This window comes from Borostomias antarcticus, assembly GCF_949987555.1.
Source record: "Borostomias antarcticus genome assembly, chromosome: 1".
NCBI lineage: Eukaryota > Metazoa > Chordata > Actinopteri > Stomiiformes > Stomiidae > Borostomias > Borostomias antarcticus.
In genome coordinates this window covers 40,674,051-40,692,457 of record NC_140234.1, presented here as the reverse complement: position 1 = coordinate 40,692,457, position 18,407 = coordinate 40,674,051, and the positions used below count along the sequence as shown (strand labels likewise).

The 18,407-nt window shown below is 48.4% G+C and overlaps 1 protein-coding gene across 1 annotated transcript in view; it reads right to left on the bottom strand.

Annotated features, from left to right (window-relative positions):
* Positions 1-11,519: 11,519 nt before the first annotated feature.
* Positions 11,520-18,407, bottom strand: part of LOC311310118 (glutamate carboxypeptidase 2-like) — a gene marked incomplete at its 3' end in the record, with an annotated part of 35,567 nt that continues 28,679 nt past the window's right edge. Inside the window, exons 11-20 of the mRNA XM_084439533.1 lie at positions 17,735-17,854; positions 16,139-16,221; positions 15,507-15,570; positions 14,035-14,102; positions 13,748-13,839; positions 13,012-13,102; positions 12,567-12,831; positions 12,245-12,326; positions 11,971-12,063; positions 11,520-11,709 (exon numbers count right to left, since the gene is read on the bottom strand). Of these exons, the coding sequence (XP_084295659.1) occupies positions 11,520-11,709; positions 11,971-12,063; positions 12,245-12,326; positions 12,567-12,831; positions 13,012-13,102; positions 13,748-13,839; positions 14,035-14,102; positions 15,507-15,570; positions 16,139-16,221; positions 17,735-17,854 (1,148 nt within the window). The remainder of the gene's footprint in view (positions 11,710-11,970; positions 12,064-12,244; positions 12,327-12,566; positions 12,832-13,011; positions 13,103-13,747; positions 13,840-14,034; positions 14,103-15,506; positions 15,571-16,138; positions 16,222-17,734; positions 17,855-18,407) is intronic.

Below are 18,407 nucleotides of genomic sequence, written 5' to 3'. Positions count from 1 at the left end.
GAACTCTTACTGGTTCTTGAGGCAGGATTCTCTCCCGTGTGAGAGATAACTAGCCAACAGTGGTGTGTTTGACACAGTAAACACTATATACCAATTAGATATATATAAAAAATTAATATTTCCCTTTTGTGTCAATGAATGTGGGGAAACCCCACCTTCCTAACAAGCTAGGAAGCTCCCGGAGCTCTGAACTCTGGATTTGAAAAGTAGAAGGGGCCCTAGTTTGTGTGTACAAAGACAAATGTATTGGCAATAGAAAAATGAACTGTGATGAGCAAGGAAGCTCCTGAAGGTGCGAAGTCGATTGAAAGTAGGAGGTCGGGGAAAAACATTAGCTAAAAGTCTGCATCACAACTCATGTAGCCTATCACCAGTCAGTCACTTTTAAAACAAAGGAATAGCTGATTTGTCTCTGTTTAGTAGGTTGTGACAGCAACCAGGTGATATCTCACGAAAAAGAAAATGGGCTTTGAAAAGGGAAGGAGTCAGTCAGGATTCGAACCTCCTGAACTAAATTATTCGGTTCATGGAAGTTTCCTGAATGGTCCGCTACTTCCGCTGTTCCAGCAGCAGTCAGCCCAGGTTAGCCGAGCAGCATCTTGGTTCCAGACCAACAAGATTAACATTATGGAGTGGCCAGCCCAATCCCTGGACCTTAATCCAATAGAAAACTTGTGGGGTGAGATTAAAAATGCTGTTTCTGAGACAAAACCAAGAAATGCAGAGGAATTGTGGAATGTAGTCCAATCGTCCTGGGCTGGAATACCTGTTAACAGGTGCCAGAAGTTGGTCGACTCCATGCAGCACAGACGTGAAGCAGTTCCCAGAAACTGGTTATACAACGTAATATTAGTTCAGTGATTCACAGGAAAGCTAAATCTTGGAAGCATTTTTCAGTTTATACAGTAAATAAGATTACAAAGTTTGTAAAGACAAATGCAGTTTTGAACAGCCTAATATTCATTTTTCTTCACTTTCTGTAAAGAAATAACAAATTTGATCAATTTATCTTCATGTTTTGATTTGGAATAGAAGACAGTTCCCAATGCATTTGTATGTATGGCATAGGCCTGTTGTGGTATTTCACATGCCTCTGTAATATGATCTTTAGAAACGTCTTTAGACACGAAATAGCTTCCTCACTTGCTCCAGCACTAATGCGCACAGCGCGCAAATCGTTGCTCCAGCACGCAGAGGCATGTGAAATACCACAACAGGCCTATGCTCTCTATGTAAGCACAACTAGCGATTCATCAAGACAGATTGATGAAAACAACCGTTTCGTGGCAGAAAATAGATTTTTAGAAACTGCATTCTAAGTGCCCCGACCACCGCCATTACATGGATATACTGGCTCGCGCTGGATTTTAAATGTCTTCTACATGCCTCCGAACTACACCAAAGTGATCTCGGTGAGTCAAACGTCTTACCCCGTGCTCACACGCTTGCGTTTGATGCGTGTCCTTCAACGTATGGCGGAAGGCGTGTCTGCCGCACGCAACAACAACGAATCACATTGTCCGAAACTGCGCTCGCAACAGCCGAGTAGATTCTCCGAACCTGCTAGCGCGCACTATTTGGAAAACCCACCCGGCTTTTCGTTTAGTGCTGTCATGGATGCTAATCTGGTCGAACGTGTGGCGATCGTTTATGCATTGTGGTTGAGGCAACGTGAACGTGGTGCCCGCAGGTATTGGGTACATCCTATCCTGCAAACAAACAGCGATTGTCCTCCATCTTGGTATCGAAAAATGTGAAAATCCCGCCTTGCGATGACGTCTTTCTCCGTCAAGACATCTGATTGGTCGGCAGCTCCGGCAACGCATCTGAAAGTTGAAAATGTTTCAACTTTCGACGCTAGCAACCATGGATGTATTGCTAGCAACGCAGGCAACGCAACGCACCGGGACAACAACGGAACCAGAATGCCATTCGGCTGCAGCCATTGAAAGTGAATGGCATCCGTCAATGTTGACGCATCAAACGCAAGCGTGTAAGCCCGGGGTTATAATATGTCGTAAATAAGGTCCAGGTTGTCAAAAACGAGCATTGTCCTTTAAGCGGTCAAAACATGTCATTGTTCGCTCTTGCCATGCTGGTCGTGTATTGCATGCTCGCTGCTGCTACCTACGTTCTTCGTGCGTTCTCTGCTCGGTTGGTTCGTGCTGTTTCCGTGCTTGTGCGTTTTGCTTACCTTCCTGCCCGCGATGTCTTCTCCGGTCCATGGTTTGGGGGGTTCGTTCGGCGGAGTCGTTGGTCGGCCGGATTCCGACGTCGTGTCCTTTGCGTTTGATGCGTGTCCGTCAACGTGTGTCTGCCGCACGCAACTACAACGAATCACATTGTCCGAAACTGCGCTCGCAACAGCCAGTAGATTCTCCGAACCTGCTAGCGGCCTAGCGCGCACTATTTTGAAAACCCACCCGGCTTTTCGTTTAGTGCTGTCATGGATGCTAATCTGGTCGAACGTGTGGCGATCGTCTATGCATTGTGGTTGAGGCAACGTGAACGTGGTGCCCGCAGGTATTGGGTACATCCATGGATGTATTAGCGATTGTCCTCCATCTTGGTATCGAAAAATGTGAAAATACCGCCTTGCGATGACGTCTTTCTCCGTCAAGACATCTGATTGGTCGGCAGCTCCGGCAACGCATTTGCGGCAGCGCTGTTGTTTAGCGGTGATAGGTGATGATGATTATAAGGGCCCACAAGCAAGCAGGGCCCACAAAAAAAAACAAGAGGTCCCTCTTTCTATAATGAAATTATTCTGCATGTAGATCAGTCACACTAATGCTGCATAATAATTCAAATTAAGCCACAAATAATGCAATACAGATGAAAAAAGTTTTAATTTCCTGAGCAATATCCCCCTTATTAAATGGTTTGGTCCATGCCATGGTTAATGCTGGCAAGTCTCATCTCTTTTGACATTACGTCACTATACCGGTGGGCTGTCAAATACTAGCACTAATAGCTTAACGTTAAATCATAAACATCATGCCCAAACATAAATCCGGGCACCAGAAAAGAGTGAAGAGAGAGGCCAGGAGAAAAGGCAGCAGAGCGGCAGCCCAGCATAAAAGCAATTTTTTTCCACAAGAAAAGTGAGAGTAGCTATGTTCGGTCGTCAGTTGCCCGCGGTCTCACATTAACCATGACAATGAGAGCCGTTGGTCTAGTGCAGGGGTGTCCAAACTGCGGCCCGCGGGCCAACTGCGGCCCGCTGTCCATTTTTAATTGGCCCGCAGCAAATTAAAATAATATAATGGAATATGGCCCAAACATGAAACGTGTGCTTGACTGTACTGCACTTCTTAGTTCTAACACTAGGTGGAGCAAGCTTGAACAAGGCAGCGTCTCCACAAAACAAGATTAATCCCCCAAAAAAGTGCCAGCGGTGACCAAAAATGGCGGAATCAAAGAAACGTAAGGTAGCGAGCGAGTGCAGAAAATTTCAGACACGGTGGGAAAATGAATACTTTTTCAAAGAAGTGAAAGGGAAGTGTGTCTGCTTGATTTGCAACGAAACTGTTGCAGTGATGAAAGAGTATAATGTCCGACGGCACTATGAAACCAAATATCAAACCTACGCGTCCTACACTGGCGCCGGAAGAGAACAGAAAGTTAAGCAAATGGCAGCTAGCCTGCTAGCTCAACAACAGTATTTTGTCCGTGCTAACAAAGCACAAGAAAATGCCACAATAGCTAGCTACGAGGTAGCTCAACTCATTGCCCAGCACGGGAAACCTTTCTCAGATGGCGACTTCGTTAAACAGTGCCTCACTTAAGTTGCAGGAATAATGTGCCCGGAAAAACTGCAGGGATTCAGCAGCGTGAGCATGTCCAGAAACACAGTTGTGCGCCGAATCGAAGACTTGTCAGCTAACGTAAAACACCAACTGTCAGATAAAGCTTGTGCTTTTGATTTTTACTCGATTGCATGTGATAAGAGCACAGATGCCACAGACACCGCACAGCTGTTAATTTTTTTTGCGGGGAGTTGATAACTTTGGCATCACGGAGGAGCTGCTTGATCTTAGGAGTCTAAAGGGCACAACAACGGGTAAGGATATTTTTGAAGCTGTGTCAGATGCAGTTGACAAGATGGGACTTAAATGGGACAAGCTGTGTGGAGTTACAACGGATGGAGCTCCAGCTATGACCGGAGAGCGCAAAGGAATGACCGCTATGCTGTGCGCCAAGGTGCAGGAGAGTGGAGGTGAGGTTGTGAAAATGCACTGTATCATCCACCAAGAAGCCCTCTGTGCCAAGACAGTCCAGCTTGGTGATGTGATGAACACTGTTGTGAAAACGGTAAACGTAATTCGAGCCCGAGGGCTTTACCACAGAGAATTTCAAGCTTTCCTATCTGACGTCGATGCTGAATACGGGGACCTACTGTACCGTTGTGAAGTGCGCCGGCTAAGTCGCTGGCTAAGTGCGCAGTCGCGGCTCCGTGCTGCAGCGGTTTTATGCCCTGAGGTCCGAAATCGACCAGTTTTTGAAAGAAAAGAACCGACCTCTTCATGAGCTGAGTGACCCTCTATGGTTGGCCAACCTAGCATTTTTAGTTGAGCTTACTGGTCATCCTGCACTCACTGAACAAGAGCCTACAAGGCAAAGACCAGCTTGTGCCACAACTTTGTGTGCAGATGAAAGCATTCTGTGTGAAACTCCGTCTCTTTGAGACACAGCTATGTAACTTCAATGTTGCGCACATCCCCACGCTGTCCGAAATCAAACGTGTTTTTCCAGAGGCCAATATTTCTGCTAAAAAAGGGAAATATGTGTCTGTGATCACATCTCTCATAACAGAATTTAGTCGGCGCTTCCAAGATTTCTCTATCATTGAGAAAGAGATCAATCTGTTCTCGACTCCCTTCCTGGTGGATGCAGAAGAAGTGGAAGAGAGTCTGCAGTTAGAACTTATCGAAATGCAGTGTGATGATTCTCTGAAAAATCAACATCAGCTTCTCTCCCTACCCGACTTCTACCGGAGCTTGGAAAAGGACAAGTTTCCTCTGATGAGACGCCATGCAAAAAGAATGATGAGTCTGTTTGGCTCCACATACATATGTGAGCAAACATTTTCACTATTAACTCTGAACAAAAGCAAACTGAGAACCAAAATGACCGACAGCCATCTCTGTGATGTCCTCCGCATCTCAACCACTAAACTTCCTCATGACCTGCCAGCCATCCTTCAGTCCAGAGCACAGCATCACTGCTCCCACTGAGTGCAACATTGTTCCCATTATAGGTGAGTTAAAAACACAGCATTACACAGTATTCATGTGTAAATAAGTCAAATTAATTGATAAATTCAGTCAATTTAAGTTGATAACATTTTCCAACAAACATCAATCTGTTAACAAGCCCAATAACATATTTGCATAACAAGCTTGAAAAATACCTACATTTGATTGGTTTTTGCTAACTTTAATGTATCACCTCATATATATATATATGCCTTTATTAAGTGGCCCAGCCCTTTATACTTTTTTCCGTATGTGGCCCTCTGTGAAAAAAGTTTGGACACCCCTGGTCTAGTGTGTGAAGAAAGTGCTAAGCTAGGTAGCTAACGTTAGCTAGTAAGCTTACGTTCTGGTAACAACTCGACCTGGTTAGCTAGCTGCTAGCTAACGTTAGCTATCATTAACTAGACAGCTAGCTACAGTGCTAGCAACCAGCCAAATACTGTTCTGGTAAGCTAGCTGCTAGATAACGTTAGCTACCATTAACTAGACAGCTACTACAGTTCTAGTAAACTAGCTTTCGCTAGCCAGCCTCAACCACTGCACTGTTCTAGTGAGTTGGCTACTGTTAGCTAGCTTGCCAGCTGGCACACTTGCAAATACTTCCTGTCCAAATAAATACATAAAAATCCAGTAGCAGCAGCCAGGACACATGTTGCCATTCTCATGAATGCTTAAATTATAATGTGCTATGCTAGCTAGCCTTGATGTCTTTTTAAAACCTTTACGTGCTGCTACTCACAGAATCAGCTGTGGCCTCGTCTGATCTAGACACCTACCCCCAGCCCCCAGAATATGCTTTAGATGGTGAGTGAGTGAATGGTAGACACTGGTTGGCTATTAAACTTATTACTAAACTACTGTACAAAATAGCAACATGTAGATGTAATCGAGGTTAAGAGCCTACATATGAAAGTGACATTACATAAAGAAATTCATGGTTAATAAATAAATAAATAGTGTTGTTAATTCATAGAAATTCATATAGAGTTGATTTCAGTTGAAATTTTGATTTGTTCAGTTCATTTTTGTTATTTTAGAGAGGGTATTTGCTCTTGAAATAAGAGAGGCGTTTATTAGCGAATCAACAGCTGCCTAGCCAGCTTCCTGTAAACTCTAACTAAGACTAAGTTCCACTGATTGTCACACACCTGAGTGTGTGAAATTTGTTCTCCACATTTGACCCATCCCCTGTGGGAGCGGGAACTCTACAGTGCTACATAGATTTATTCCCAAGTCTTAAGAAGACACTTCTGTTCTTACTGTCTACAGAGCCAGTTCCTAGCCAGTCAGAAACAGAGAGTGAAGGGAGTGAAGAGGCTCAGAGTAGTTCCAGTCATGAAACTGCTACAGACAGAGACAGTCCAAGCACAGATAATACACAATGCATAATTTATTTATATAATTATACCCAGTGTCTATGGAGAGATTAATTTGAAAAAGAACATGGAGAAACTTTAAGGGGTCGAAAAAAGTGGTGACGAAAAGTCGGAGGGGTAGGGGCCCACACCAATATTCTTTAAGGGGGCCCAGAATTCCTAGCAACGGCCCTGCTGGCAGGGCTTCGCTTTTTCCCGGCGAGGAGGACTGGCCTCTTCCCACCGTGTTGGAGGTCCTTTTCCGCAATGGCGTCTCCGTTCCCGGGGGTGCTTCCAGGGAGCAGCTGCTCGCGCTTCTGTTCGCGGTCGAGGACCCCTCCCTAACCCTAACCCCGCCTGCGTGCCCAGGAAGGCTGCTCAAAAAAGGAAGAACTCCCGGGATACGGAGGATCTTCCCGCGTTCCCCTCTGAGTCTCCGGCTGCACCGTCAAGAGGGTCCGCGCCGGTGCCGCCAACCCCAGTTCCCGCTACCCCAGGTCCGGCTGGGCCCGCGGCCGATCCGGTGCTGTCAGCTCTGTTGGCTATCCAGTCCTCGTTGGCATCGATGGATTCCCGGATCCAGACCCTGGAATCCCGCCCGTCGCCGGCGGCTCGTCCCGCGCTTCCTTCTGCTGCCGTCGCTGCCCCGCCCGTGCCTCCGCTGCCCGTGGCTGCCGCCTCAATGGTTACCGGTCCCATGGCTGAGTCGGATGCCTTTCTTCCCAAGAGATCGCTGGGAACTGCTGTTCCCATTGCTGTGGGGGTTCCGTTCTTCCCTCCGGCTGCCGCCGTGTCCCCCTTGCTGCGCAGCCAGATCCTCGCAGGTAATGACATTAATAGTGAAGATCCTTCTGAGACTGTCGACAGGCGGGTGGTCGATTGCGGGGATGTGGCCGTGACTCAAGGACAGTGACCCCCGGTTGTCTCGGTCCCTCACGTTCCCCGAGTTCGTCATTGCTTTTGGTGTGTTAGGGATGTCTTGTGTGAGGTGTACCCTGCTAGGCGGGCGGAGCTGGATTACCATCGTTCATTTTCGTCAAAAGCGGCGATGTTCATTCAGCGTTTTAACCAGCGCCTGGACTGGTCCGTTCTGGTCTTAGCACTCATTAGCAGGCACTTTACTAGCCGCCCGGCCCTCTCGTGCGCTGTTTGCGGGTCCTATTCGCATGCCCCTTCGATGTGCCCCAGGTCCGTGCCCGCGTCCGCTGCTGGGTCGCAGGCATCGGCGCAGTTACTGCGGGGCGGGCTCGTCTTGGGCAGGCTTCTCTGAAACGGCCGAAATTGGAATAAAGCCTTCCACACCGATCAACGTCCCCGAGCTGGGGAGGGCGTTGGCTAAGCATCCCAACCGTTGTTTTGTCGGTTATTTACTGTCTGGACTGGTACATGGTTTTCTGGCCGGGTTAGCCTGGCTGCCAGATGTTTCCCATGCATGTAGCCTAATAACTTGTCTGCTGTAGCCTACTATGGAAGACCAAAAGTGACAAAATAAATAAATGCATAAATAAATGACTCAATTCATAAATGTGTATTTATACATTTATTTGTTTCTGTATTTAGTTATTTCTATATTTATTTCCTTTAACATTTATTTCTGTTTAGTGATTTTTCTTCGTCCATATGATAATTGGGGGGTGTGGTTTACATTCAGCCACTTCAATCAAGCCCAGAGCGGGTGATTCGGCAGAGCCAGATTGCAATGCTAGCTAGTAATGAGATGAGAGATGTGGGAACGTCGGTCGGTATCAGAGTTATTGAGAGAGGCGGCTGCTCGTCTTGAAAACATTGAGACAGAGCAATTGCGTAAGTATCTATGTCTGATAATATACTGTATATCTGAAAGATGACTGAATTTTGTATTTGTGGGGCACCCGGTCACGGCTCTGCCGCACCTGCCTCGCCGGTCCATTTCCCCCGACTCTGTCGCTGACTGTCCCTGACCCTGTCCCTGAGCCTGTTCCTGTCCCTGAAGATGAGCCCCAGAGCACCTCCCTGAGGGCGCAGAGGGAACTGCGAGTACATCAGCAGCGGACTCCAGTGGGGTGCGCTCCCAACCTAGCGGTCCTCCTCCGCTAGCCCTAACACACACAGCATCGAGCAACACCAGTACAGAGATGCTGATGATCCTGACATGGTAAGTATTAGCCTAAGTGTAAAACATTGGCCATTAACACATTGTTGAAGGAAAATTGTCATTCCAAACATGATCTTCTCCAGAGCTTTACACAACCTTGAAAGTAATAACTCCTACATTTTTTAATCAAGGTGGAGGCAGACTGGGATGGCTGAGATGGGCCACATGAGCCTGACGACCTGGAAGGTGCGCCAGTCCCAGATGTCCAGCTCCCTCGAAACCTCACCAGGAGACCGCTGGACTACCAAACCGGGATGTTGCCGGTCCCCATCTGCAATCAACACACCTGATGCTGATTAGCACCCAGCTATAAGACCCTGCCAGACCTGCTGCTCGTCGCCAGAACGTAGCCAACTGTACCCAGTACAAGCTCTGTTTCAACGCCTTAGTATCTTGAAGAATCCCCTGAGCCCTGTCTTACCCCGTCTGTCTTTTGGTTTTTCCTCCTAGTCTCTCACGGACCCTCTCCCGTGTCTCCACGGCCCCCGTTCCTCGTGTCTCCCTGGATCCCTGCCTCTCCCGCGTCTCCACGGCCCCTTCCGTCCCCGGAACCCCTGAGCCCCCCTCCTTGCCCCTGGACCCCACGGACTGACTTCCCGGTGCGACCCTCTCGGACCCCCCTTTTTGGACCTCGGATTTGGTCTTTGTTTTTGGCGCAAGCACATCTATCAACACCTGCCTGCCATCTCCTTTTGCACTTACTGTAGTTAACAAGACACACAGCCTACACACACCACACACAGTTAGACACACACCCCATATTCAAGCCTACCATTGCACCACACACTCTCCCGCATACCCCTTTTCCCCCCGCCGTAAATAAACTACGCCCTCGGGAACCTTCAAATATGATGTGCTGGTTATTGAACAACTATGATTTGTATTGTTTTGTGGTGCTTGACCTTTTCCAAATCCAGCTGCTTCTCTCTCTCTATTGTTGTAACCTTGACCCTGACTGACCCTGCTGGACAGGATGTGTGTGTGTGTGACCCTGACTGACCCCGCTGGACAAGATGTGTGTGTGTGACCCTGACTGACCCTGCTGGACAGGATGTGTGTGTGTGACCCTGACTGACCCTGCTGGACAGGATGTGTGTGTGTGTGACCCTGACTGACCCCGCTGGACAGGATGTGTGTGTGTGACCCTGACTGACCCTGCTGGACAGGATGTGTGTGTGTGACCCTGACTGACCCCGCTGGACAGGATGTGTGTGTGTGTGTGACCCTGACTGACCCCGCTGGACAGGATGTGTGTGTGTGACCCTGACTGACCCTGCTGGACAGGATGTGTGTGTGTGACCCTGACTGACCCCGCTGGACAGGATGTGTGTGTGTGTGACCCTGACTGACCCCGCTGGACAGGATGTGTGTGTGTGACCCTGACTGACCCTGCTGGACAGGATGTGTGTGTGTGACCCTGACTGACCCCGCTGGACAGGATGTGTGTGTGTGTGACCCTGACTGACCCCGCTGGACAGGATGTGTGTGTGTGACCCTGACTGACCCTGCTGGACAGGATGTGTGTGTGTGACCCTGACTGACCCCGCTGGACAGGATGTGTGTGTGTGACCCTGACTGACCCCGCTGGACAGGATGTGTGTGTGTGACCCTGACTGACCGTGCTGGATAGGATGTGTGTGTGTGTGACCCTGACTGACCCCGCTAGACAGGATGTGTGTGTCTGATCTTCACGCTACCTTATTGAACTGGTCAGGTCATACATGCACGTCTGTCTTGTGGTATCTGATATTGTACCGTGTGTCTGGTACAAGGTTATTATAGTTAACGAAAACTAACTAAAAAACGAAAACTAGGTGTGAAAAAACATTTTAGTTAACTGAAATAAAAATAAAAACTAGACTTTACAAAAAAACGATAACTAACTAAAACTGTATTGTGTGTTTACAAAACTAACTAAAATAAACTAAAATGATTGAGAAAATGTCCTTAGTCTTTTTCATTTCATACATAAGCCTAGTATTTTGGGTGGATATGAGATCTATCCTCCATTTTCTTTAGCTGTGTCCCTGCGCAGGAGTAACCTGACGTGTGCCAGATGGCTTGTTTCACACGGAGTGAAACAACGTGAGCTCATGAGATCAGGATGGTCTCACAAGGCTAGCACAGAAGAATAAAAAACTAAAACTAATACCGAAACTAATAAAAACTAAACTAAAACTAAGCATTTTCAAAAACTAAAAACTAAACTAAACTAGCAAACCTGCTTTAAAACTAATCGAAACTAAACTGAAATTGAAAACAAAAAGTTAAAATGATATAAAAAATAAAAAATAATGAAAAAAGGAAAACTATTATAATCTTGGTCTGGTAGTCATATGGAACTCATTTATTATTAGAAATTTTTTTCCATCTTAATGGATGTAATGTGATCTAGGAAGTTGCACACAGTCCGATCCGTACACAACTCAACGTCGTTTTTATTTCCTGCAGATAGACAGACGTGGTTGTATGCAGACAGACAGACGTGGTTGTATGTGCGCGTGGGCCAGATGCTGCCCCAGATGTGGGAGGAGCCAGGAAGTGACGTGGTCAGGTGGGAGGAGCCAGGAAGTGAGGTGGTCAGGAGGTGGGAGGAGCCAGGAAGTGACATGGTCAGGTGGGAGGAGCCAGGAAGTGACGTGGACAGGTGGGAGGAACCAGGAAGTGACGTGGTCAGGTGGAAGCAGCCAGGAAGTGACGTGGTCAGGTGGGAGCAGCCAGGAAGTGACGTGGTCAGGTGGGAGGAGCCAGGAAGTGCCCTGTATGCCGTGGTCAGGCGGGAGGGGTGAGCGTCATGGCGGCGGCGTGCACGGTGAACGCTGCGATGCTGATCTGACGCCTCACTTCCTCCCACGCCTTGGCCTGATTGGCTGCGTGTTCTGTGTCGAACAGCGAATCGTAGATCCCCGGGAAAGACTCGCCTGCGTACTTGTTATGGCTGCTAGGAGCGAAGATCACGTGTCTGAGGAGAGAGAGAGAGACAGGGAGAGAGAGAGGAGAGAGAGAGAGAGGGAGAGAGAGACCGGGAGAGAGAGAGGGAGAGAGAGGAGAGCGAGAGGAGAGAGGGAGAGAGACAGGGAGAGGGAGAAAGAGGGAGAGAGAGGGAGAAAGAGGAGAGGGAGAGAGAGAGGCGGGCGTGAAGGAAGGTACTGAAAGTTCTTTGATAACAGGAGAACAGATGGAGGCGTGTGTGTGCGTGTGTGTGTGTGTGTGTGTATATCACCTATAGAAGGGCCTGCCAGGTAAACCCAGTGGATCAATAAAGGCTCTCTCCAGGTACATGAGCTGGTCATTCACCAGACGCACCTGCAGGGGGCTGAGGTACACACACACACACACACACTCGTTAACACACGTCTGCAGCGCAACACGCTACACACAGACACACACTCGTTGACACACGTCTGCAGTGCAACATGCTACACACACACAGACACATACACACACACACAAACACACACAGACACACATACGTACACACACACAGACACACTTACTTAGTCATGTCCAGGGTCTTGAGACGCTCATGGAAATCCTGGGCTGCTGCAGTAAAGTTCTCCACGGCAGAGAACAGTGCATCTGGACAACAACACAACACATGCTTTGTTTGGTGTTGTGTGTGTGTGTGTGCGCGCGTGTTTCTTAGTGTGTATGTGTGTGTGTGTGTGTGTTTCTTAGTATGTATGTGTGTGTGTCCCCTTACCGAAGCTCACTCCGTAGGTGAGCATCTCTTCAAGGTGTTTCTGACTGTGTGTGTGTGTGTGTTTCTGAGTGTGTGTGTGTGTGTTTCTGAGTGTGTATGTGTGTGTGTCCCCTTACCGAAGCTCACTCCGTAGGTGAGCATCTCTTCGGGGTGTTTGTGCCCCAGCTGGGCGATGGTACGGGCGTACTTCCCCAGCGCGTGGGCGTACTCGCTGGCGTCCAGGGGGAGGAGCTTGGCGTCGGCCAACTGGAGGACGAGGCCGGCCCTGACCTGAGCCACGGCCTGGAGCCTCCTGAACGAGGGGTCGTAGAACCTCTCCACCACCTCGAACGTCTCATACACGCTGTGATACACTGGGTAACTGCTGTACCGCTCTGTCTTCTACACACACACACACACACACACACACCGTCAGACAGGCGAAATGTTTTCTAAAAACAATCACATTCAATGTGTCCTGAAACTTTTATTATAGGGAAAATACAACATATCCCGTCTATCTGTGCAGTACTAGAGTTCCTCCACTAGGGGGGGGGGGGGGGGGCAGTGTTTGAGTCTCACCTTGTTCTTGGTGTATCTGGCTCTGCCGGCAGCGATGCCCAGACGGATGAAGTAGGCCTCAAAGTCACTGCCAGACCCCAGCTTACTGATCCTACAGAGAGAGGAGAGAGGGAGAGAGAGAGAGGGAGGAAGGCAGAGAGAGAGAGATAGGGAGGAAGGTGGGGAGAGAAAGGGAGAGATTGAGTGGTGGAAGGTGGGGAGAGAGAGGGAGAGATTGAGTGGAGAGAGAGGGAGAGATTGAGTGGTGGAAGTAGTGTAACTATGTCCGTTTCTCCTAAGGTCACCCTGACAACACAGTCTATGGCTGCCTCACTAAACAGAGAGCGGAGAGAGGGGGCGGAGCTATGAGAGGGCGGGGCTGTAAGGGAGGGGGCGGGGCTATGAGAGGGCGGGGCTGTGAGGGAGGGGGCGGAGCTATGAGAGGGCGGGGCTGTGAGAGAGGGGGCGGCGCTGTGGGAGAGGGGCGGAGCTATGAGAGAGGGCTGTGAGAGAGGGGGCGGAGCTATGAGAGGGTGGGGCTGTGAGGGAGGGGGCGGAGCTGTGGGAGAGGGGGTGGGGCTGTGAGGGAGGGGGCGGAGCTATGAGAGAGGGGGCGGAGCTGTGAAAGAGAAGGGTGGGGCTGTGAGAGAGGGGGCGGGGCTGATAGAGAGGGGGCGGAGCTATGAGAGAGGGCTGTGAGAGAGGGGGCGGGGCTGTGAGAGAGGGGGCGGAGCTGTGAGAGAGGGGCGGAGCTGACCGGGGCGCGTCACGGTCGTCTGTCCAGTTGTCACGTTTGTGCCAGCTGTCATACAGGGACACGCCCTCCTCGTCCTCCTCCGGGCTGGACACCTGCGCAGGGTCAGGAAAACACCTCACCTGAGATCACTCACAACCATCTGGACCATCAACAGCCCAGGAGCGCTGATACAGACAGGCCTGGTCAGCCAGCGCTCTGGGGCTGGACACCCGGCCTCACCTGCTCACTGAGCTCCTACACCACAGTGTGTGTGTGTGTGTGTGTGTGTGTGTATGGGACAGCCTTACCTGCTTAGTGAGGTCGTACACCAGAGTGTGTAGCGAGGGAGTGCAGTCTACCCTCAGAGTGTACATACCTACAACATGGACACACACACACACACAGACGCACGCACGCACACACACACACACACACACACACACACACACACACACACACACACACACACACACACACACCTGAGTGTCAACAATCCACTCAAACGCCACCTTCACACTCAGCAAAAAAAAAAAGGGGTGGCACGTAGCTCGGGAGGTAGAGCAGTCCTCTGGGGATCGATCACAAGGTCCCTGGTTCCATCCCAGCTCTTGGCGTTGTGCCGAAGTGTCCTTGAGCAAGACGCTGAACCCCACAATCCCTCACGTGCGTCACGGTGGCGCAGTACCTAGTACTGTCACCTCAGAGTAAGAAGGTCTCCAGGTCTCTCTGTGTGGAGTTTGCATGTTCTCCCTGTGTTCACAAGAGTTTCCTCCCTAAGAACCCAGTAGTAAAAACATGCAGAAGAACAGATGCTCTTCAGTCCGGTCCCTGACCAGACCTGGACTGAGCTGAAACTCTAAATGGAACTATTTCCACCGGCAGCCAACCCCCCAAATCTGCATGTGTGCACCATGCTGCCGCTCACTCTGGAATGTGTGTAACTGTTGCAAAATAAAGACACCCCCCTCCACCCACCCGGGACCTGAAATAACTAAAACAAAAACATATTTTGCTGTCTAAGACACACACACACTCATTCACTCACTCACAAACATGCACTCAGACACACACACACACTCACACACATACACAGTCTCTCTGACACACACACACACACACACATATACAGTCTCTCTGACACACACACACACACTCTCTCACACACACACAGTCTCTCTGACACTCACACACACACACAGACAGTCTCTCTGACACACTCACACACATACACAGTCTCTCTGACACACACACACTCACACACACATAGACAGTCTCTCTGACACACTCACACACATACAGACTGACACACTCACACATACAGACTGACACACACACACACACACACACACCCCCACGCACTCACACACATATACAGTCTCTCTGACACACACACACACTCACACACATACATACTGACACACACACACTCACACACATACAGACTGACTCACACACTCACACTGACTCACACACACAGACTCACACACACACACTCACACACATTCAGACTGACACACTCACACACACAGACTGACACACTCACACACATACAGACTGACACACACATACACACACTCACACATACAGACTGACACACTCACACACACTACACACATACAGACTGACGCACTCACACACTCACACTCACAAACATACAGACTGACACACTCACACACATACAGACTGACACTCACACACACTCACGCACATACAGACTGACACACTCACGCTCACACACACTCACACATTCACACTCACACTCACACACAGACAGTCTCACCCTCTATGGCTGAGTCAGCGTTGATGTAGGCCACCGCTCTCTCCTGCAGCAGCCTGGCATTCTCCTGGACAGAGACACAGTTAGTGTGTGTGTGTGTGTGTGTTTAGTCTCTCTCCTGCAGCAGTCTGGCGTTCTCCTGGACAGAGACACAGTTAGTGTGTGTGTGTGTGTGTGTGTGTCTAGTCTCTCTCCTGCAGCAGCCTGGCGTTGTACTGGACAGAGACACAGCCTCCATGGTTAGTGTGTGTGTGTGTGTGTGTGTGTGTGTGTGTGTGTGTGTGTGTGTGTGTGTGTGTGTGTGTGTGTGTGTGTGTGCAGAACCAGCTAACAGATACCACAGGCCCAGTACAGCCAACAGTACAGGAAGGGGGGGGGGGGGGGGGTCAATAGAAAAAGGTTTACATGTCTCAGGGGTCAGGTAGAAGGGCCCCTTAGTAGAACTTTGCTTAGGGCCCCAGGGAGGTCAGGGCCGGCTCTGTGTGTGTATGTATGAGTGTGTGTGTGTGTGTGTGTGTGTGTGTGTGAGAGAGAGAGAGAGGGAGAGAGTATCTGCGTGTGTGTTTGTGTATCTGTGTCTGTGTATGTGTATGTATGAGTATAAGTGTGTGTGTGTGCCTGTGTCTAGTCTATACCTCAGCCCACTCTGTTGATCCTAGCAGTCCAAACTCTTCTGCATCCCAGCTGGCGAAGATGATAGTTCTCCTGGGTCTCCAGCCTAGGAACACACACACACACACACACACACACACACACGCACACACGCACGCACGCACGCACACACACACACACAGTGTCACTACATCTGGTGTACATAGTGTCACTACCTCTAGTGTATATAGTGTCAGTACAACTGATGTACATATAGTAGTGTCAGTATATCTAGTGTATATAGTGTCAGTATATCTAATGTACAGTATATAGTGTCAGTATATCTAGTGTATATAGTGTCAGTATATTTAGTGTATATAGTGTCAGTATATCTAGTGTACAGTATATAGTGTCAGTATATCTAGTGTATATAGTGTCAGTATATTTAGTGTATATAGTGTCAGTTTATCTAGTGTATATAGTGTCAGTACATCTAGTGTATATAGTGTCAGTATATCTAGTGTATATAGTGTCAGTATATCTAGTGTACAGTATATAGTGTCAGTACATCTAGTGTATATAGTGTCAGTATATCTAGTGTATATAGTGTCAGTATATCTAGTGTACAGTATATAGTGTCAGTATATCTAGTGTATATAGTGTCAGTATATTTAGTGTATATAGTGTCAGTATATCTAGTGTATATAGTGTCAGTACATCTAGTGTATATAGTGTCACTACATCTAGTGTACATGTCAGTATATCTAGTGTAAAGTATATAGTGTCAGTATATCTAGTGTATATAGTGTCAGTATATCTAGTGTATATAGTGTCACTACATCTAGTGTATATAGTGTCAGTATATTTAGTGTATATAGTGTCAGTATATCTAGTGTATATAGTGTCAGTACATCTAGTGTATATAGTGTCACTACATCTAGTGTACATGTCAGTATATCTAGTGTAAAGTATATAGTGTCAGTATATCTAGTGTATATAGTGTCAGTATATCTAGTGTATATAGTGTCACTACATCTAGTGTATATAGTGTCAGTATATCTAGTGTATATAGTGTCAGTATATCTAGTGTATATAGTGTCACTAGATCTAGTGTATATAACATCTCTATACATGTATAATGCATACCACAGATGACAGTTGATCTTTTCCCTCTGTCATCCATGTGGCTAGCTGTGTGTAGCTGTGTGTAATGTGTCAATATTTGTAGTTTTTAAGAGCTCATCATGGAGGCCACAGCAGCATTTCCCTGTATTGTACATGGTAGCATTTACATGTGATAAATACACCCAGAATGTGAATGAGCCTGTAGGCCTGCCAGCTGCCTCTACTGCTGAAGAGAAGTCCACATCACAGTCCAGTGTTTTATAGGGTCAGAAAAACTCTACACAACAAGTGTGTGTGTGTGTGTGAGAGAGAGAGAGAGAGAGAGAGAGAGAGAGAGAGAGAGAGAGTGTGTGTTTCTTTGTGTGTATGTATGTATGTATGTATGTATGTATGTATGTATGTATGTATGTATGTATGTATGTGTATGTGTGTATGTGTGTGTGTGTGTGTAAGTATGTGTGTGTGTGTGTGTGTGTGTGTGTGTGTAAGTATGTGTGTGTGTGTGTGTGTGTCACCTCTGCTGAGCAGTGTACCGGCGCTCCTGACGATCTCGTGCACCACGGCGGCCCCTGATACCGGGTCGATCCCCCCGAACACCCAGGCGTCCCGGTGACCCCCCAGGATCACGTAGCGGTCTGGTCACCATGGAAACAGAGTGGGGAGGGAACGGTGAGTCGGCCAATCATACAGCAGAGACCCGAACGAGCCCTGACCTCCCTGGACGTGACTGGACCGATCATAGGGGGGCTCGCTTTCTTCCTCTCTGGGAAAAATAGCAGCTCACGTTTGGTATGAGATTCACAAGTCATGTTTTATTCATCATTCTGAATGTGGCCAATCACGCCTGCCAGGTCACGCTCGTGGAGGTCAACTCAGTGTCTGGACTCTGGGCTGTGTACTGGACTGTATGTGAGATTCTGTGTGTGTGTGTGTGTGTGTGTGTGTGTGTGTGTGTGTGTGTGTGTGTGTGTGTGTAGGGGAGACATCGAGACGACCCTCTGTTTAGTCACAGAAGGGTTATCAGAAGGTTCTCAGAAGGGTTATCAGAAGGTTCTTAGAAGGTTTTCAGAAGGTTTTCAGAAGGGTTATTAGAAGGTTTCCAGAAGGTTATCAGAAGGGTTTCAGAAGGTTATCAGAAGGTTTTCGGAAGGTTCTCAGAAGGTTTGCAGAAGGTTCTCAGAAGTGTTT